Here is a 22,513-nt window from a genome sequence, read left to right as displayed (position 1 = left end):
CATTTACTGAGCAGCATGAGATATATAGTTAGGCAAGATGTCCCTAAGACAGGATTTCAAACCATACTTAATGAACATAAATAGCACAATTTATGCTTTGGAATCTTAGCTCTTTTTTCATTTAGCCTTTTTTTAATTGGGCAAACTTCAACGTGATGTTATCCATACAAAAATTATTTTAGATTATCCTATTACACTGCATTGTCATTGTGTATACAATTCTTTTAGATAAGATATTTCAAACGGTACTAATTTTCTGTATAACATATTAAAACATTAATCTTGAGTGTGAACATTCTTAAATGCAGCAGTTATTTAACTACTGTGCATTTTGCTTTTTTTGGCATTAGTGGTTTGCCATTCTGAGCACTTTAGCCATTCATGGTCACACAAGTAACCTGGTATTATATCTTCCTGGTATTTTCCCAGCAATTTTCCTTAAAACAGTCTCTTTTTGTTCAAAAATACTAGTGAAAACACAGGAAAATACATTAATTTGCTGTATTACTTCAGAGGAAAGGTAGTGTAAAGGTAATAAAGATATAGCTATTACAGGCATTGCAAGGAGACACACAGACACACACAAACACAATTCTATAGAGATATATACAGATACAAGACTTTCCTCTTATATTTAGGTTTCTTATCACGTGCAGAAAAATTGTTACATGACTCCTTGAAACTGAAATACCTGAACAGTCCATTTAAACAATCATATACTCGTACACGTCTTGGAAATCTTTGGTTTTTCATGTTACATCATTGTATGCAGGCATTTTATTTATCAATCACATTTATAATTACTAAAATATCAAATAAGTTGTCAGCGGAACTAGGATTTGGGAGAACAGCACAACTGAGCAATTTGAAGTACAGGAAAGACTGAAAATCATATTCTGTACCTTATGATTCTTGCTTGAACTAGGAAAACAATTTCCACTGCTAAGCAGTAAAATAGGTTTCAGAAATAACTGTATTTTCTTGTGGAAAAAACAGCAGGGGTCATATGATGAACTCATCCATGGCTCTTACTTGAAATCATATCAGATAAGGCTACAATGGCAGGCATCAGGGATGGAATAAATATTCACTGAAATTCTGAAATTTTAAATTATTTGTATAAAATACATGAAGTAGTTTTTAAAAAGTTTATCAAGTGTTATTTTAATGTTATCTTCTCAGCTGTGATGACAGAAAAAAAAATGAGGAACAGCTATGTTAAAACCTTATTAAATGTCCTGTATCAAAAATATATCACCAGAAATACAGCAAACTTTGCAGTCTTGGCATATGGCAGATGAAAAAAATTCTAAACCAGAAAATACTAGAAGAGCAACTATAATTTCATGCATTATTCCTTTCATTACACCAAAACTACAAGAGTGAGCAATCCTTATGCCCCTCCCCTTTGATACACAGTTGTCATTGATGCAGTATCACTCTATTCACTTTTTTTCTTACAGATGCTCATGGAGCTTTAAGATAGAAAACTTATTGGAAGAAGGGAAACTGGCACTGCCAAAATCAGTGCTATCCAGTTTTAACTTCTAAGTTTCTGTACTAGTGAGAAATCTTCAAAATCCTCATAAGTTACAGTTTGAAAATGCAAATAAAACAAATATTCTTAATTAAGTGAAACAAATGTTGCCAGAAATCTGAAGAATACCCTTTTCTCACTGCATGTCATTAATAAAGAACACTTTCTTCACTTTTCCAGTGCCTGCAATTCTATCTTGAGGCAGGAGATGGTCAAGCAGGCACAACAGACAGCGACACTACCAGTTCTAATAAAACCCTTTCTTGGGGCAGTTGAGTATCACCTCAAGAAAAAAAGCTTTTTCTGAGCAATCAGTTTCTAATACAGAGCAAACTTTTAACAAACCACTCATAGATATTATTCATAAATAAGTTACTGCCTTGTCAGACACCACATGGGATTAATACCTTCCCTTTCTCTGGAAGACAACTGTCAAAAGATTAGTTACAATACATCAAGTACCAACTGATAAGTCATACAATATCAAGAAAGTTAGAAGGATGTCAAATTTTCAGTTTTGATAACAAAGATTAATTTATCTAATCATTCAGATTAAGATTTACTCTATAAGATTTTTTAGATGGAATAATTAAAGCAGCATTATTTTTTTTTTTTTTGCTATTTAAATTAATTGGTTTCATGTGACCAAAAAAAAATCTCCAAAAAGAAACACCAGTTCTTGGCAATAGGTCAAAGGCTGCAGATTATTAGAAAGAAGTGAAAATTATGCTATGATGATTAAGGATAAAACAGTCATGCATTTTCCAGGTATTCTAAAATGTCTATACATTTCACATTTAAAAGATGTTAAAGAGGATTTCTTACTGTGTGTCTAGCTTCTTACTATGTGTCTTAGGTAGCCTCTGTAATAGGGGAATACTAACTAAGACAGAAAGCACAGTGTCTGAATTACACTATCTGAAGTGTAGATAGTTTGGAATAATTGTTAACACTCCAGAATTTGTGTACAATGAAAAAAGTGACACTAATTGTTTCACAATTGCAATTTCACTCCCACAAGGTTTCTAGTATTTGTCCTGCTTTGTTGCAATAATTGTAAAAAGCTGAATCATTGAAGGTGCCTACCATGTCAAGATGTACCTCTTGGCATCTGGCTGACATCTGCTGTTTATTCAGGAAGTTCAAATAAAATTTTACATGAAGCCACAATTTCTAATGTTCCAAATATTTAGTATTGATCCATTTCCCACACATGGTTGATTCTGAATTCAGAATGTGACAAAGTGCTTGCTCTGAGACATAAGCCATGAATAAAACTATTCATACAAGAATTTCAATGCAATGTAGTAAATAAAGAATATTTAACAATCCCTAAATATTGGTCTTCTTCTCCATCTTAATGAAAATGTGATTGTTCTCAACATTTAGTTCCATTATTGCACCTGCATTTATGAGTGGTAGAAGTTTTCCTAGCATATATGCAGCTGGAGCATACTCAGGAGATAAGCATGCACTTCTTAAGACAATGGTAAATGCAATGAGAAGAAGAAACACATCAGCTATGAGACAGGGAGGGGGGTTACTGCTGCTTCACTAGCAAGACACCACAAGTATTTTGTCTTTGTCACCTCCTTCTGTGTGCATGTGTGCCACCTGTTCCTGAGGGGCTACTAGTATAAGAGAGCCAGGCCACCAAAAATTATTGGGGGACCAGAGAACCCCTGAAGCAGAAACTAAAGCAAATTCTACACACCAAAGCAAAAACTCCACCCAAAATAGCAATATTCTTTTCACACAGCTGCAGCAGTGAGCGTGTCAAGAACCAAATAAAGAAGGACACCTGCCATGCATGACTAATGTTTGCCAAAGAATTAGTAAATTTTTAATCTTAGAACATGACCATACGGAAACATATTATAGTATTCTGAGCAAACAATAAAACCACAGAGCAGATAAAACCTTTAAAAATCATTAACCAAATCAAACCTTCAAAGTGTTTTGCTATCTAAGTATCCTACCAGAAATGTCAAAATCATGTCAGAAAGAGGAAGCTGATTGACAGAATATGTCAGTCTCAGAAAGCTACTTCAGACTGTACAACACATACTCAAAGTTGGAGATGGCAGTAAGAGGGAGATGAGCAGAATTTCTGGTATCCATGCAACCATTATTATACCATTCACACATACTACCATTGCCACATTGTGATTAACAGACCAGCGCATTAAGGAAAAAGTTGCAATCAGGTTACGTGAAGAGGTCTGAATATCCCTGCTGATTACAAATGACAGATGATTTTTTCAGTCAGGTCTGCACTTAGAAAATGCACTGTTTCGGACGGTAGATAAGCTCTCCTTGGAAGCAGGAGGGCCAACCTCAGTGCCAATTTTTTCCCATCCCATACGCAAGCAAATCAACACAGTCTTTAATTAAGAGTTTACAGTGATCTGTCACCACAAGATCTACAATGTGATACTATAAACATTCTTCAAAAGTGGATAAGCACAGGCCTACATATATATCTTTAAGTCTGTACTACGTTAAAAAGTGCCCACCATGTATTACACAGCACCATAAAACAAACCACATACCTGCAGACAGAGAGATATCCGTACACTGATGCTGGCTTTCAAATTAACTATTTCTGCTGGTCTACTACTGTAATAAGAAGAGCTAATACAGAAATGTAGTGCCTGACATCTGTTTTGTTTGACAAGTCTCAAGTACTCTTGTGCCCTTAACATCCACATTCAACTGGATATCATCATCTGAGTTCCTAATAAACTAACACTGCTCAGTATATTAGACACTCATAAGTAAGTAAATGAAGATCAGTTTCAAGAACATCATGTCCAGATTCTCTTTCACTGACACTGTTATGGTCCTGGACTTGTGCAAATCCTTGATCATCAGCTTCAGTTTTCCATTTCATGTACCTTTTGAAACATAGCTTTTTTGTTCCCTTTTCCCTCCCTCTTCAAATGTATTGTTTTCATCACTCTGAGAGCTCTTTTTCTTTGCTCTGGCAATACTCCAACATGAGGAAAGGCCACCTTGATTAGTGAATCCTGTCTGTCTTCTGCAAGAGACATTAATTCCAGTAGTGTCTCCAGAAAAGCTATTTAACCACAGACCATAAAATACGCCTGTTCCCCACACCCTTTAGTCGACTACAAACTTAAAAGCCAGTGGTGAACTGCTGCAGCCATAGCTAAAATATCCCGGAGGAAAAAAGCAGGGGACAATGAAGACAGTCCTTGACGTCTTCAGCTCTGTGCTATCGCAGGAACATAATTAGATTCAACTTTCAAATGTTCCTAGATAACAGACTATGTCCATGTTACAGGAAACATCCACCAGTCTTAGCCATACTTGTATGAGGGAAATTCCTTCTTGGCCTCAAGTCTGGCCATAGGCTGAACACCAAGAGCATGTCCATGACATTTTTAATCAAGAGGTTTTTAAACTACTGAGACTTAGGCCAGACTTTGAAGTTAGCATTTTTTGCTGTTCTCCAGTGACACAACTGACTCCACCAGAGCCTAATTCAAGCCAGGAAAGTTTGAGGTTTTTTCTAATTTCACACCAAGCAAACAGCTTTTAAAGAACTTCCCACAACCCCATTTTAATTTTTAAATTATTACACCAAACAGTAAATCTAAGATTCTCCAAGCCAGGTGGAAAAAGAATTCCACTGACGACTCAACAAAGCCACCCTTTAGTATCAGTGCCCAGCCAACTGGTACTTCGTAGGCTTACCAAGTGATGACATGAAACCCACCAACCAATGCTACCCAAAATCAGATACACATAATGCTTTCCACTTACCATGCTAACCATACTAGGAGACATATCAGCATTTTAATGGAGGCCACACTATGTCATAAATGACATACTGTGCTTTGATGCATATTAAGAAGTGCAGTTTGGAAAACTGAATTAAAAACGCAGTGCACAGTTCTCTGGAACTGGCTGATTCCTAGACATTGAGTCGGCAAGCTACATCCAAGGAATTTAACAAACCTTTCATATTCTGTGAAGTTTAAACCTACAAGTCTGTGGGGTTCTTTTGGTACTGCAAGTTTACTGTTTCAAAGTAAATAGTTTTCCAATTGCTCATCACTATACATCAATATAATGCTCTAAACCATCACTTTTGATGGTTGTTGATGATGATAATACATTTTAAATTCTTTGACTGAGCTACTTGAGTAATGACAGAAAGATCGGACCTTTCCAAACATGAAAATACAATGAATCAACATGTGTCATCTACAGAAATGGCAAAAACGTCACTTAATGTGATCACATGAAACACATCCATCATTCATCTGTAAATCCATTTCATCATATCTAATCCAAAACTCTGCAAGTATTAACAGTCACCAATAGAAAAAACAGTATTTTAGCAACAATCTATCACATGACAAGTATTAGTATTTACAGCTTGGTTGGAAAATAAGCACAGAATTCTTTTGGATCAAAATTTAAACTTATCTTTCAATTTATGAAATACAAAAACTTCTTGTTGATTTAACTAATAGGTATATAACAGAACTCAATCTTAAATAGGGAAAAGGGTATAAGTGACTGACTTACCTTATGTTTTTTAATTTATGGTTGATAAATCTATTCTTCCAAGAGCAGCCCCTCCAAAAATACAGTTACAACAACAACGAGACAGCCTTTTCTGACACATTTACAAAGACACTAACATGATTTCGACATCAACTTTGTATTCTGAGCTGAGTAACAAAACCTGTATGACAGAAGTTTAATAAACTTCTCGCCTTGAAGGAAAGCAGCATTCTTGGAACTCGAAAATAAAACTAAGTCACACTAATACTGGATAAATACCTAATATCTTAAGGAAAGAAGGATTATTAACATCATGATATTGCTATTTTAGAAAGACTACTCACAAAAAAATAATTTTGTTAACAAAAAGTGACAAGTTCATGTTATAAAACATTAGGAACAGGCAATTATTCAACACTTAATCTATTATTTATTTAATTTTAAAAAGGTGGTCTTCATCTGAATGCTCTTCTATGGGTTTAAGTTCCCTAAGGGCACCATCACAATTTAAATAAAATATTTTCCCTATATTAATCTAAAAAAAAAAAAGAAAACATGAAGATAATATCTGTAGAACTGCAAGGGAATGTATATGTCTTGGAAACCATTTGAGTGAAAGGATACAAGTTTTGGTATAATGGGATTAATGATTTCAATGCACGGCTTGCATTTATAGCTGTTGCACGAACCATAATAGGCAGAATTTTTCCATTCACAATAGCACCATCAAAGAGTGGACCAAAAAATGGAACCTGAATAAAAAATTAAGAAGTTCAGCATAAAGTAAGATCGTAGCTATAACAATTAGCAATCAACATTAACAATAGAGCACTCAAATATATGTCTTTTTCCCTCCTCATTGCTAGATAATCAAACCAGTTATTGTGTTGCAAGTCAGACCTTTTCTCTTGTGGAAATATACAGCCATATAACCGCTTGATATCCTTGGCAACAGATAACACAGCATTTGAAAAAAATTAAGCAACTATTTGAATACTATGTCTCATCAAAGATCATTTCCAACATCTGCTGCAAAAGTCCTAGGAACAGTCGTGCATATGATGTGTATGAAGTTGAAAGGCTAGATGATAATATTGTAGATGGTAGGAAGCAAAAGAAATAATTCAAATCTTAAAAAAATTTTTATCATGGCTCTAGTTCTTAACATGTCTAAAAGGACCAACTTACATACAATTATTGGTGTATTGACCCTCACCTCCTATTTTCTCTTTTTTTCTTCTATCTGTTCTTCTTCCTTTCTACATTACCTAAACAAAAAGACTATAAAAGCCCTTTAGAGAAGAAATCCGTGGTGAATGTTTAACCTCTCTGAGGACTAACTGTAAAACCTTATTCGTGAGATCAGTGGAAAACCTCAATATTTAGTATAGCTAGCCCCCAAAAGGTGAACAGAACAGATAGATCTTATGTTTTGGCATCACATTTCTCTCTAATCAATCATCATTTTGCAATTAAAAAAAAAAACCAAAAAAGCATTCAGTATTAAGTATCTTCATTTCCTGTACATGTGAATAAAGTTCTGAAGCTGCTGACGTAAAGCAGGAGAAGAGCACCAAAATTTGTGCATCAGCTCAGCAAAGGGAGCAGAGTGTACACTCAATATTCTTCCTGCTAAGAGGAAACAAATGCTGCAAAGGAATTTTAGACCCCTGTATTATTTTTGCCATTAGTCATTTAACGTAGTTTTGAGAATACTGAAATCTAATGGAAGGCACTTTTTTCACATACAAGGACTTATTTTTGGACTAATAATAATCCCTGTTTTCAGCAGTTTTTGCTTTCCTTCTTAACCTGCATGCTCCCAATAATAGAACTATTTGTACTTAAAGTAGTAAAAGAAAGAATATACTTATTAGTTAAAAATGTAAGTAATCCAACAGTAACAAGACTGATTATCATTTCGGGCCTATCAATAGATAGAGGCAATCATCATAAAGAGGTAATCCTATTTATGTCATACCTCATTTATTAATATTAGTGCTTGTAGTAACAGTTTTAATATTTAAAGTATAGAAATTCATGGCAAGTGATAGCACACACAGAAGTTAGGTAGTACAAAATACTCATGACTACTTTTACTCAGTCAGTGTTCACTACCCTAAACCACTGTTTTAAGAAGAGGGTCAGCACTGACATTTGAGGAACAGTCATTAGAAAGAATGTGTGTTCATATGCCTAAGGGCTGAATGGTCTTGCTTTACTGAACTCATCTCCAAATTCTTGTGTGGAGTTAAGAAGAAAGTAAAAAATAGGTTTGAGAGGAAAAAAGGGGGAATATGATGTGGATGGAGGAAGTTGGAACAGGCCATTATTCAACTACCTCAGTTATGTATCAAATTTGATAAAAGATTTGACAAGTTTACTGTAATATTTAAATTATTATGCAGAATATTCTAGCTTTGTTTCCAGAATATGTTGGTAGCAGATATACTTTACAGCATCAGGCCTTTGCAATTTCAAGTTACGTATTTTACTATGCACTGTACTCACTCAGCTCTTCCTTTTCCCTCCTACCACCACTGCAACTGTCTATCACCTTGTTGGATCAATCTATTATATCAAAACCTCCGATTCTAAACAAAACTCAGTTCATGTTAAACACATGAAAGGAACACAAAAGAAAACAAACTCTTACCTCAGGCTTTTTCATGATCTGGATACTGAACATATGGTTTTTCATGGGATAGATAACTATAAGAACATCACCAAATTCTGTTGGAATTATTCCTCTTCTATAATCTCGAGTATGTTCTGACCAGACAATGTGTACTTCATCATTTCCTAAATGTCTTAGCTGGAAAACCAGGGATAAAATGCCATCAATTTAAATATTCTTAATTAATATTCTATAGCCACACAGCTATATTAAATGTACATATTTTAAAAGGACAAACCCACTAAAAACACATGAAGAAAAATGAGTAAAATAAGCAAAGTACAGTACAGTTCTTTTACAATTTCAGTGTATTAGTTGAGAGTACTGGTTTGTGCTACAGATTTTTATACACTGGTGTTAATTTCCCTTTAATTTAACATATATGTGAATATCCATTTTCTGCTGAAAGCTAACATTTTGTTGATACTATCTCAAGAATGCAGAGTGGTTCAACCTGATTTACTAAAATGTGTTCAAGATTGCCATCACTGATAGGCAGAAAACTATTAAATTCTGTATGAACTTCTAAAGTATACGAATGAACATCTGTTTAAAAGCTACATATCTGAGAAGTTAACCTCATCATTCTAGCCAAATTCCAAAGTGCCTACCACAAACAAAAAGCTTTTAAAGGAGAATAGCTACTGCATTCTCCATAGCCCCCAGAATAACTAAGATAAATGCTCCTTTTCAATGAAATCTGTATACTTTTGTAAAATAACACCCTGCTCCCCCACAAACTACAGAATGGCTCTTGATCTGGCTCAGAATGGCTGAATGGGTTCCTCAAAATCCATGCTGTATCCTCAGATGTAATCATATAACCAGATTAAGGAATTCCTTGAACACTCTGGAATTATCTGCATTGAAGATCCAAAACACTCCTTCTGATAAACATTATCATCTGACAACAAATGTTCACATCATGGAGAGAGGCTTTATGTATACTGATCAAATACATTCAGATTATTTAAATGGGAGATTCTTTCCAGTAAGGGTTACTTCTGAAAATTCAAACTTGAATATCTTTTGTATCTCCTAGTGCATCACTAGTTATTGACAAATGTCTTCACCCTCAGTTTTCAGCTTGTTTCCACAGCTTTAGGCAGGTGGAATTTGTCAAACAATTGCCTTGATATTATTCAAAGGACTGCACTGTGAACTGCTGCTAACAGGTAACATAAAATTCCAATCTGAGCACATACAAGAAGCTATTCTATATAAAAAGCCAACAATTTGCCATAGCACTTTCAGAACACAACTGCACTTTAAATAAAAGCAAAACACATGCACAGTCTTCAGAGAAATTTAATTGCAATTATTCACTTGTTTATTTTACGAAACCTCCTGGAATGCTACCTTTGTCTTATCGGAAAGCTTACACCAGTTGTCAGTAGCAGACTTAAAAAAAACAAAAAAAATGAAAAAAGGGAAAAAGAAGCTGTCTCGGCTCTTCTCTGTTAGCTTTAAATTGTATCAGACTGAAGAACGGGGTTGTATTTCTACAAAAAAAGGATTTTCTTCCATGTTGGACTAGGCAAAGGACAGGTGGCTTCAAAACCCTATCTCTTCTTTGATGCTCAACAAGTCATTTGTTTTGCCTGGACCAGATTGTACATACACCTACACTACAATGGCTGTGGTGCCTTTGAAGTCAGCTGTTCTTGCATCTTGTGTAGATGGCTGAATTATTTTGAACAACACTTAGTTAGGGATGCTCCTGCACCAACACTTAAACCAAACTCAGCAAAAGAATAGGTTATAACAACAGTCACTACACTGAGCTTTATTCTACTAGATTAGAATAAAGCCAGACAGCAACCTGAATGGCTGATGTGCAACATGCAAACAGCAGCTGCAGGAACCTTGGATAATACTTAACAATGACAAACATCATAAAAGAAAATTAACTGCAAAATTGAACCTCTCCTACCTTAGAATCATAGAATCATTTAGGCTGGAAAAGACCTCCAAAATCATAAAGTCCATCTGTTAATCTAACACTGCTAAGTCCATCACTAAACCATGTCACTAAGCACCACATCAATATTATCTTTTAAATAACTTAAGGGATGACAACTCCACCACTTCCCTGGGTAGCCTGTTCCAATATTTGACAACTCTTAAGAAGTTTTTCCTAATACCCAGTCTAAACTGCCCCTAGTGTAACTTGAGGCCATTTCCTCATCCTGTCTCTTGTTACTTGGGAGAGGAGACTGACCTCCACATCACTACAACCTCTTTTCCTGTAACTGTAGAAAGCAATAAAGTCAATAAGTACAGTAAGAGAGTGATATGAAGCACACTTAGTTGTTTTTTTCTTTCCTGGCTATAGCTTGGAGGACTTGATAAGATAAACTTCAAAATACACAACAAAAAAACCCTCCAACCCCCCAAAATCACCAGAAAAGCAACTTTGCCTTCTAACCTTTTCATTTTGTAGCAAAACATTAATTAAAGAAACCTTGCACTGTGACACCAGAACAGCCTCATCCATTGATTTTCATCAGGGTAGAGTTCTATCTTTTAAGTTTACACAAAGCTCAGCTTCACTTCAGTCTCCTCCAGCATTGCTGTCTAATAAATTGTTATCCTTGGCCTCCTCTCCTTTGGCCACAGTTAACCAATTTCTCTCTTCAGGCATGAGATAATTTTTCAAATGGATCACAGATGTGATCCAAGTGGGGGAAATACATGCCAGGTTTTTGTTTTAAATTCAGCTCATTTCACTGTACTGGTCTCAAACATAGCCCAAGAAAACAACTTGTTGGCACCTTTTTTTAAAGCATGACAGGAGTGGAAAGCAGGGTTGTCACATCTCAAACTGGTTTTATCACCAGAGAAGTCAGTGAGGAATTGCACCTCAGATTAAAAAAAAAATTCCCATTTTGCTTCCTCAGCGAAGTGATGGTCAAAATAGCTGTTGAAATACGACAATGATAAGGTATCAGGGATTGACTGGCTTGCACTCAGAGCAAGCAAAAAGCTCAAGGAGAACGAGGCTGCCTAGCCAAAGAGAAAGCATGAGGCAAATCAGTTTGGACATGAAGTGTTGTGGAATGTAAAAAACCCACATGATCTTGAGGGATGGCCATCTGGAGCACGGACTGAACTCATTGAACCAACTGCCAAAAAGCAGAACTGGCACCAATACACCATCACTGCACTGCACCATTCATAATTCAGCAGTATTGAACTATTTACTAAAGTAATTATTCCTCCTTTACTTGCCATCTTTGGACTCAGAGACAATAAACTCATAGACCGTTAGAAACAAGTGATGGTGACAATGTACATGCCAAATAAATAGCTTTTAACTCCAGAACATATAGAGAGTTTAGATATTGCAGCTTCTTGAGGGCATCACTACCTCTGAATTGAATTTATCAGAGGTTGCCCCTGTGTACCTGTTACTGATACCTGCAGTTAATCAGATAGGACACGAGTTCTTGCACTTCTGTGAAAGCTACCCAGATGGAGCAGCACTACTGATGCATGCTTTCACATTAGACTGATACAGATTTTGCTGTGATAAAAGTGTACTGTGTGGTTATTTCAGCAGGATTACTGACAAGGGACACATATTTTTGGATGCCAAGTGTACCAAAGCCATCAGCAACTTTTCTTTCCAATTTCAAAGTCTACTTAATACTCATATATATGTGTGAGAATACATTCCAGGCTAAAACCAGAAACTTCTTCAGAGGAAAAAGAAAATGAATCAGATTATTTCAGAGTTCCAAGTCTTGTCAAATGTATTTCACCTCATGATTACTATCCAGAATGATCTGGCAAAGACCCAGTTTGAGTCAAATGTAGAATGGCATCTCTGTGACATGTAGTGGATTAAGAGTCAAAATCAGAGGGTGCAAGTAGGCGGATGATGGTATAAAGTATGAATGGTGGTATATAACAAAATGAAAAGTACTCAGGATCAAAACCTTGCTTCTATTATAGGTGGTCAGATGACTGAAAAAATAATAAGACAAAAAACCAAGGTTGTGTGTTGCTGATTTAATATTTATGTTTGGAGAATAACTAAGTTCTAGATAAGTCATTCTGTTCTTTTTTCAAGATTAGATCAGAATCAGCTCTGACACTACTAACACAGTACTCCTTACTGCTTCTTTCAGATGTCCTCGCCTCAGTCAGCAAACAAAGCTTCTGAAAAAGCATGAATGGTGGTAACTTGACTCATCAACAACACTCGATTCATGGAAGAGATCTGATACCTGAAATTGACTTGAAAAGCTTTCCTGGCTTACTTCATCTGCTAAGTTTTGCATAAACTTTTTAGAAAGAAGAATTTCAAATTTCTTCTCAATTTTTCACTTGAGGACCTTGAAATTCAGCAGCGCTAAACAACCAAGATCTCCTACAAGCACAGCAAACACTTTGAGAATCCATCATTCACTGTAATTATTACACCATATGAGAGCCAGGGCCTGACCTCTTTCAACTTTAACCTGGATTCTTTATTTCTTTGTATTGAATTGGAAGCATCCCAGAATTCAGTGCCCTGGACACAAGTAGGACAAAGATACTGAGCTACAACCACCTCTGCTCATTGAAACCTTAAGGACAGACAAAACCATGATTTCCCAAGAAGGTGTGGTCCCAGTGTTATCTAACAGAATAGGATTTAGTGCACACAGAATAGACAGCTGTCAAGACTGAGTTCTGTGTTAATGGTTATTCAAAACTCACCACCAGTTGTCTTCACACTTATTTCCTGACCTTGCTTTCCTGAATTTACAACTTCTTATGTACATACATCACAGTAAGCCTAACAAAGGGCAAATCAGTAGCAGAGACATAAGTCACTGCAGTAACATAAATAATAAAAAGTCCTAAAATAATGTTATACTTTGAGCTACTGATAATACACTGGAAACACCTGGAACTATAGGTTACACACCAGTATCCTAACACTCTAAATGCAGATCAAACTGCCCTAGAGAGTTTATTACCTAAGCACAAGACATGACACAAAATGGAGATGGACAAATGCAAAGAAGCTGTAAAAGGTGTTAAAGATTACGAAAATGTCATTTATATCAGCATTCTTCAAGAATGAAAGTGTCAAGACCAGAGAAAGGAAGGTTCAGCAACCAAAACAACACTTTACGATATAGAGAATAAATTTTAACTGTGTGTATGGAAAGGCTATGTTGGAAAAAATATTAAGTGGGAAAAAGAAGACTTGTAAGCACAGAATGAATGTAAGAATCCAGAAAGTGGACCAAATTAAAGATTATTTCAGGCTATGGGCACAAGTGACAGGCACAATGGTCATGTTATCTGTGATGATCTGGAAAGGTGGCAATGAGAAATAGATTAAGAGCTCTGTTTTAGCCATTTTAAACCTGAGCTGTCGGGAAGACAGCCCTGAGGAGATAAAAGAGAAAACAGATTTTTTTTTTCAGGCTTGGTTTGAAACTCTACTCCATTAGAACAAATATATAAAAATGACCGACTGTTAGGTTACCTGAAATTTCAAATTTAACTCAAAATACTTTAAAATATTCTTACTCTATAACCATCATCATGTGTCAGCTCTCCTAATACATTTATGTTAACTGAATACAAAAGAAATGTGAAATAAATATAACCAGGAGGGATGATCAAATCTAATTTTGATACATTAGTGTCATATGCTGTACATGTTACAATAGCAGCCAGACTTTAAACTAAGCTGCAGGCTATACTGAAATTTCCAAATGGCAGATTGTTCTAAGCGATACCAAGTATAATTGAAGTAATAAACGATAGTAAAAGCAAAGCACACTGTCAGGAAGAATTTAAGTATTTACTTTTTAAAATTAAATGAGTTAGGTTTGGAAAGGCAAGACAAGTGAAATAATGCAGGGCTCAATTTACAGAAAATTCCTTTTATTTATCTGTTACATTAACCCTTGAACTCTTGCCAAAATTACTGTAATTTCTAATACCCACTTACCTAAAGGAGGGAGAAAAAAAGCTATTATATTTTCTTCTGATAGAACAGCTAGCCTCAACTTCTTTCTTCTTCAAAAATGGAAGTGTTTATTACAAAAAGAACAAAAGCAGCAGAGATATATGAAGTAATGGCTTTATGCAGCTAGTTTTGCCCATTAGATATTAACAGTACTACTGTCTACAGTCATGTACCATCCAGATGAATTTTTCACAAAACTTTGTCTCAATAACTATGGTGTGTTTGGGTATTTTGTTTGGTTTGGTTTTTTAGCAATATGTGTATATAATTGTAACTCAAAAAAATACTGTACTAGTAATTCACATCTATAAACCTTCAGGTACCCAATACATGTTAGCAACACAATAAAAAGCCATAAGTACTGGGAGCTGTAATGATTTTATGTGGTTAGGATCATGTCATGCACAACTTAGAATCGTGTAATACACCAAAAGCTCAAGATGAATTAGTATTCAATCATTAACATTACTACTTTTTATTTACATACTGTGTGTATAATATTCTCACTTACAATGCCTTCGCTTCTTTAGAAAGTTCCTCCTAAGGAAGGAGGAATTAGACAGGTGATTGCTCATTTATGTGCCTCTACAACCTTTCTCATTCTGTGAACTGAGTCTTCACATTATTTAGTCCTGATATTCTCTGCAAGCTTGCTCTTGTAAGCTTAGTGTAAATACTTTTTACTCTAACCTTTAATTGTAAGAAAACCAGAACAAATTGCATTATCAGCATTAAACCTTTGATTTAGTATTTGCAAATTAAATATTTTATATATGTATTTCAATGTTAAGTTCCTTTTCACAATCAGAAGTTTTTTATTGGTTCTTGAATTCATGTCTTTTTTTGCTCTTGTTCACATCTTCAGAAACAAATGCTTGTTAAGTGTATCAAAACACTTAAAAGTTGAATTTACTACTCTCTAAGAGTGATGGAAAATCAGTTTAAAAATGGCTTAGCCCCTGAAACAGCAGAATCTTGATTTTGCAGTGGCTCAACTGGCAGGAAGAAGTTTTGTTTTAATTTAATTTAATTTCCATTTATAAGAGGAACTATCATGTACCTCTAGGCACATTTACAATATAAAAACCAGCAGCCAAAGCCAACTACTGCAAGTTTGCTTGTTTTTCTCCCATTGAAAAAAAAGACAAAAAAATCACACTGAAGACCTGGAGAGAAGCTCAAATCTCGAATTTCTCTGAAGGTCATGAACAGTACATGCATTCAAAACAATTAGAACTGTTAGCACTTACATGGCTCTCAAATAATTTTGATAGTGTGTGTGAGCTGAACAGTATGTCATAAAATACAATCCTTTTGCTGATGTTGTGAGTCCAAGCAGCATGAGTAGTTGCAGAAATAGTAAATGAATTGAGACTGTTTTGTTACTCATGTCTCCTGATAGAACTTGCTAGTTTATCCCAAGATGTAAACTTCAGCTGATGTTTCTCTCAAGTTTAGCATGAATTTCTTAACATCTCTCTTTGCTGCTGGTTCTTTGATATCTAATGCTTCTTCTCACGAAGTCTTTACTTGCAGAGTAGGAGCACTGAAAGTCCCACCCACTCTATCTCCTTTACTTAGCCTATCATCATTAAACATACACAAAATGAACACCTTTGAAACATGTTTCTATTAGATTTGATTGGAATGGGCCAAAAACTATTAGGGAAGGGAGGAGAGAAAGAGAGAGAGGCTCCCAAGCCCCTGTTCTTGGGAAAATGTGCTTAAAAATAACAAAACCAACATACTGAGGAAGAACAGAAAAGAAAGCCACAGAGAAATAAAGTAGCTTGATTAAACAGTCAATCAGTTGCTGAGCCACAAATATAATCTCAATCTATTGATACACGTATTGATATCCATATCAATTGATATCACTTATCCACTTCAATTCATATCATATCCACTTATTGATACACTTATCCATACAGATATTTCAAATTACTGACAAGTGAGATTGTTGGTAAAGTAGGAGAGAAACAGGCCTGGGGCACACTGGAATTGTTAAGAAGCCCAGCTGACACAATTTTCACAAGCTGAGTCACAGGAAGCCTGGACCAGCACTGAACCTTGCCTGGCAAGAACAACTATACGTAGATGCAGGGTGCTCTGTGGTGGTGTATTCCTCCCTACCCCCTTGGACTGCACTGTCATTTTAGAAATGCTCGTTAGGCCTTGGCCTTGACAAACCACCTGGGCTAAGCTCCTCTTGAGCTGATCAGAAACAGAAATCACTGTCTAGTCCCAGGAACTTGTGCTATCTAATGAGCTTCTGTTTTTTAATGAACAACCTTGGAAACTTATTTTTCTTGCATGAATAACAGCCCAAGTGGAACTGGTAACTGAAGTTGTAATCGAACTTTCAAAGAAAGTTACCAACCCAAATTGTGGACAGAATGGAAAATTACTATGACTAAATTCAACTCCCTTGCAGCCCTATAAACAGCGGTGGGAAGTGAGACCCTTTGAGCTCTCCTGGACCACCAGTCAGCTGCAGCCAGCAATCTCCCTCTGAGTGACACACCTCTCAGAGGCAGCAAACTCTCAAGTTTGCTGTACTCAGAGGACCATTGGAGCCTGGGCTGATAACCCCCACTGCTCGAGGATCAACCCCTTCACTTGTTGAGAAGATGCAAAGGCATCTGACATGAGTAGTTCACTGAACTCAAGGGGAATTTTTTACAGGTATATACCTTCTACATAGTCCTTTAGATCTGTGTGCATGCAAGTGCAAATGTGCTATACCAACTGTACTATGAATGTTGCTCTTGGATTAAGTACTTTAGATTTGCAAGTAAGTTAGGCCTGTAAGTGAGTTAGTGTTGTGCTATAGTAAATTCTATAGAATCTTTTGTTAAATTGTTTAAATTAAGCTATCGATGTTAGGTGCTGTTAAGTTTACATGCTGGTAAAAGCTTTAAGCCTAAACCATCATTCAAGTCTGGGGCTAAGCTTAGCAAGGGAGTCCAGTCCAAACCTTGTGACTCATTTGGAGGATCTTCCTCATTGCTTTTTATCCTTACCCTTTCCCATCCTTACCCTTTTTTCATCCCCAGCCTCCACATAGATCATACTTGGTTCATTTTAGTTTTAGATTGATTGATTTTACATTTTAGTCTGACTTTTCTCTGTGTGCTTTAACCATCCAGTAGGCAGTAGACCAAACCTTGCCAATGAACTGTGTCACACTTTTATTTGAATATTAAACCTGCTTTTGCTAATGCCTTTGCTGGTCATTCTTTGAGGTACCTAAAACACTCATTCACTATATGCTCCTAGAAACAGACAGAAGACCTTGTCTCTGTGTTCTGCTGAAGTCCATTGCATTATCAAATTATTCACTTTTAATTATTTTTCACTGTGGCCCATCTTCCCCCTTTTCAACACTCTGTAATGGTCTAATTCAAACAGATTACAAACAAACATTGTGAGGTTAATTACAAGCTGTATTTTATAAAACCAGGTTTTTGTTTAAAAAATATAGAAGCCAGTCAACTTAAACCCCCCACCAATGTTCTATACTAAAACAGTAGCAATAATTGAATTTTTAAATTAGTTATTTTTGCTATTAACCACTTTTATAAATAATTTAATAACCTAAGTATTACCCTGACTCTACTTCAGGAAATAAAGAACAGAAAGGATGCAGCATCATAGGCATACAAGCAAAAGCATTTTTAATTCAAACACCCCACACCAACCAAACCAACCTGAGATGAACAGTGAGAAGTTAGAATTCATAGTCAGTCTATAATAAGAACAATAATATTTTTTCTTCAAGTTGAACACAAAGAAAAAGAAGTCATTAATAATTGAAGCTTGCCAGAGGCATGGCTATTTCTCTCTTTACTAAATGTCTACCATCTAATTTAATTACAAGTATTAAAGTCCATGCTGAGGTCAACCAGCTTCAGTTCCTCCAATATTACACTTCAACCAGTGCTCATTAACGTGTCTAGTGAATGGATTAGCACATCTGAAGATGTATGTATGCAGGATGGGGGCACAGTCTAAGGATGGCTAATTGTTCATTTATAATAGGACACATGTTCAAGACTGTAACTTGTTATTACTAATGTGGAATTTATTAAATTCTAAAGAAAAAAAATACCAATACAGAAACCCATTTTTTTCTTCATGCAGCTATAAGAGATCATATCACTGTTGAGCGTCTGTGCCTCCTCCAAGACAAAACACCTTATATACAATAAACATTGTTTTCGTATTTTTAACTTTTTTTTTTTTTTAAAGGGAAGATTATGTTAATAACCAGCACACGACCCGTAAGTACATAAAAAGTCATCTCAGAAAGTACTCACCACATATACCTTAACGGGCATCCCAGGTTTCAAAAGTACTAAGATATCATTGGGATGTAATACTTTTTCTTCTACACCAACCGTTACTTCCCTGCACTTTTCCCCACTTTACACTATGTTCCTGCCAACAGTTGCAATGATGGTACAAATCACCAGTATGGTAAAATCAGAAATTGGTAGAGAATATACCAACTTAGCAGGTAAGGATGTTATGATATTTTATGGTGTTTTGTTGTTGAGTTGGATTTTTTTTTTTAAAGTTATTGGATTTCCTTTGACTCTAATTTGTCTAGGTTTACTACCAAGAGAACACTATTTATTCGGAGACATCTACCTTTTTTGTTAAAGAGTCATCTGAATCAGAAGGCATTCTTGTTGACACATGGAACATTACTTCTACTGTTGAGGTAGCAAAATATGGAGTGGTCAATCCAGTGCTTTTGTTTTTTTGCAGTCCTCCCATAAAGCCACAATGGTTTGTGAGATTTACCTAGAAATAAAGACCAGGAAACTTTACAAGAAAAAATTATCAGGTAATAAATAAACCCTTTATATGTTAAAATGCACTTTCAACTGAACTTTAAAAGTGAAGATCCTTTTCACAACAGTATAGTTACGCTTTTTTTCTAAAAGAGCTCAGACTTGCTGACTAGAATGGAAATCAACTGCAGTGCACTAGCATTCTATATTCTGTGGTCACAACAGAAGCTACTGGAAGGATGAGGTTAGAGGAAAGGAAAGGTTGTGCAAATAATATTTACTGCATTATTCCCTGACCATTTGAGTGCGGTCACTTACATGTGCTTTTTGTATTTTTTAAAATTCTCTGATACTACATCAACCTTGCCCTGAGCTTTGGAAAAACTCTGTGTAAGAGCCAGGTAATTTATTGCCTTCCATATATTTTTTTGAGAAATTTTCATTATGTGAATATGAAAAAAAAATTCACATGAAACTAACTGATTAATTTGTAAGTAAGTTTGTAAGTCTTAGATATATGGAAAATAGTCTCACACTGAAGTAAGTAAGCATGTTTAATGTGCTGCTTCACCTTTAAAACAGTGACTACAGAAAGTTGTATTTCAGATGTGAATACATTTAATCTCTGCCCACATGGGATATATTCGGGTTTTTGATACTAAAAGATGCAGAATTTAATGTTAAGATGTTAAAATACTAGTTGTCTCATTATAGAATATTAATCCAAATTAGCAACTCTTTAAACTAACTAATAATGCCCAAGAGAATTAAACCACTAAAGAAGGATATTTGATGGTACTAATGTGAGGTTTTTTCTCCTGAATGTGGGAAATAAACATCTATGTTCATGAAAGTCAGCAGACTTGTAGCTATTTTCCTCTGTTCCTGTGGAAAAGTCAGTCATTATCCACACAGTTAATCTAATAGTGCCCTTTTATACCTAAGGAGTAAAGAAACACAAAGAACAAATAAGATAGACACTCATGTGGACACTCCTGATGAGCACAAGTCACAAGAGGAACAAAAAACCTGCAGCTTCTTATACACCCAACCAGGACCAGAAGCCATTCAGTGCCAAATTGAACTTTACAGTAGTAATTAATCCTGTGCATCGGAAAGAAAGATGAAAAAAAGGAAATCCTTGTAACAGTATCGAACAAGTGACTAAAGAGCTGCAGGCCCACACAGATAATGGGGTACATCACAATATTTCTGACTGCTGGAAGAGAAGTAGAGTGGAGTGTGTGAACTGATACATGCCTGCAGTGGAAGGCAGGAAGAAGAGAGTATGTCAGAAGCTGCTTGTCTGTACTTTTTGAAGTCCCAAATCTGAGCAAAGTTCAAACTTCAATGGACTTAACACTTTACAAGCTAACAGGGAAATCAAGATGCCTCCTAATCAGTCCATGAAAGCCAAGTACAGGACTGCACATTAAAGAATTATCTTTGCCTGCACAAACTTTCTTCAATTGTTAAAAGCTTAAATTTAAATGGCTAGTATTGCTAATGAAACTAAAACAGGAATTCTTCTCTGAATCTCATTTTTAAACCACTGTATTTCAGTGCTTGTGAGTAATGCTGAAGAGCCAAAGACTTGTAATATATAAAGGGATCCGTAATTTTCTTTGTAAAAAAACCTAGGATAAAAACATTTTAATAAATACCTCCCAGCCAAGACCAGCTACAAAATCCTCATAGGCTTGACTTCCCCCAGTATTCGTAAGAATGGAGTGTTTATCTTCCTGTCCTTCAGCAACATAAAACACTGCAATCTTGTGTGTCTCTCGGCTGTAAAACAGAATGGTTATTGCATGACAGTGCCTTAACTAATATGAAATGAAAATATGCAAACAGTACACACAGAGCATGGCTTTCAAAGCATAGAAAATGCATAGTGGAATTACAGTACAACTATATGGCTTCTTTTTGGACGCCCTCTATATTTTCATATTCTCATTCTGTCTTTTCTAGTGTCCTCTTCTCTAGGGCCTTAAGTTTTGCTATACATGAGCAGCATTTACCCCTTTCACCACTTCTAAGATCCAGGATGGTGCTGGCTGTACCAATTGCTAATGGAATAGCTGGGCTTTTGACATGGGCAAAACCTGTCACATGGGCATTATACACACCGCACTGCCCATTAACAATGGCTTCTGAACACTGTGAAAATGCAACTTGTGCAACTGAATGAAGAATCTTTACATTTCTTTTAAAGATCATCATCATTTAAATGTCCTCTATTGACAGGTTGCTGTTAGACATTGGAACAAGTGGAGGTGGTTTCTCACATTTCTAAAACCTCCACGGGGTTTTGTTTCAACTTCTACAAAAACAAGTCAATTTTTAATTCTGTGCTACAATTCCCACTAGAGGTCTGTGTCTTCAAATACCGGGACCATTTGAAAAAGCCAAACAATCAACCAAAGCTTAAAACGTGGAGACTTTGATATATCAAAGTTTTAAAACAATTCAATGTTATGCATATAAAAATGCTCATAATTTTATGTTATTTTGAAATTTGTTTATCTCATAGTATTCTACATGCAGAATTCGACCCTACAAATAAAACCAATGCAACTTCAATATAACAGAAAAAACTACAATACAATGCAAAATACATTAATAATTAAAAAAACTATTACAAAAGTCAGCTCAACTCTCACATCTATGCAATTAGTGCCATTTGAGTAAAAGCACACTTAAAACAAGTAAGTAGGCAGTCATTAAAATAATTTACCATTGTCTTGAGTCCAAATTTCTGAGTTCTCGAAGTAACTTCTCATTTTTCTTCAGGAGATGAAAGCTCCTTCTAAACAGAGAAATTTGTAACTCTTTTATCACCTGTTCACTGATGGATACAGAACAGTACAAGAACAGTACAAGAACATATCCAGGTCCACTCAGGAACAGTCAACAAATGCTTCTGCCTTTTCAACAGTCCTTTGTTAATATTTAAAAATTAAGACATCTTTAAAAAAATATAC

The 22,513-nt window shown here is 35.6% G+C and overlaps 1 protein-coding gene across 16 annotated transcripts in view; it reads right to left on the bottom strand.

The window, feature by feature from the left end:
* Positions 1-22,513, bottom strand: part of RALGAPA1 (Ral GTPase activating protein catalytic subunit alpha 1) — a 131,011-nt gene that overhangs the window by 26,330 nt on the left and 82,168 nt on the right. For all 16 annotated transcript variants that reach the window (XM_048307428.1, XM_048307429.1, XM_048307427.1 and 13 more), the window contains 5 exons: positions 22,267-22,338; positions 21,194-21,317; positions 19,384-19,539; positions 8,733-8,891; positions 6,701-6,828 (listed from right to left, as the gene is read on the bottom strand). In XM_048307428.1, the coding sequence (XP_048163385.1) occupies positions 6,701-6,828; positions 8,733-8,891; positions 19,384-19,539; positions 21,194-21,317; positions 22,267-22,338 (639 nt within the window). The remainder of the gene's footprint in view (positions 1-6,700; positions 6,829-8,732; positions 8,892-19,383; positions 19,540-21,193; positions 21,318-22,266; positions 22,339-22,513) is intronic.

Source organism: Corvus hawaiiensis, chromosome 6 (assembly GCF_020740725.1).
Source record: "Corvus hawaiiensis isolate bCorHaw1 chromosome 6, bCorHaw1.pri.cur, whole genome shotgun sequence".
NCBI lineage: Eukaryota > Metazoa > Chordata > Aves > Passeriformes > Corvidae > Corvus > Corvus hawaiiensis.
The sequence above is the reverse complement of the archived record's forward strand: the minus strand, read 5'-3'. Positions and strand labels throughout refer to the sequence as shown.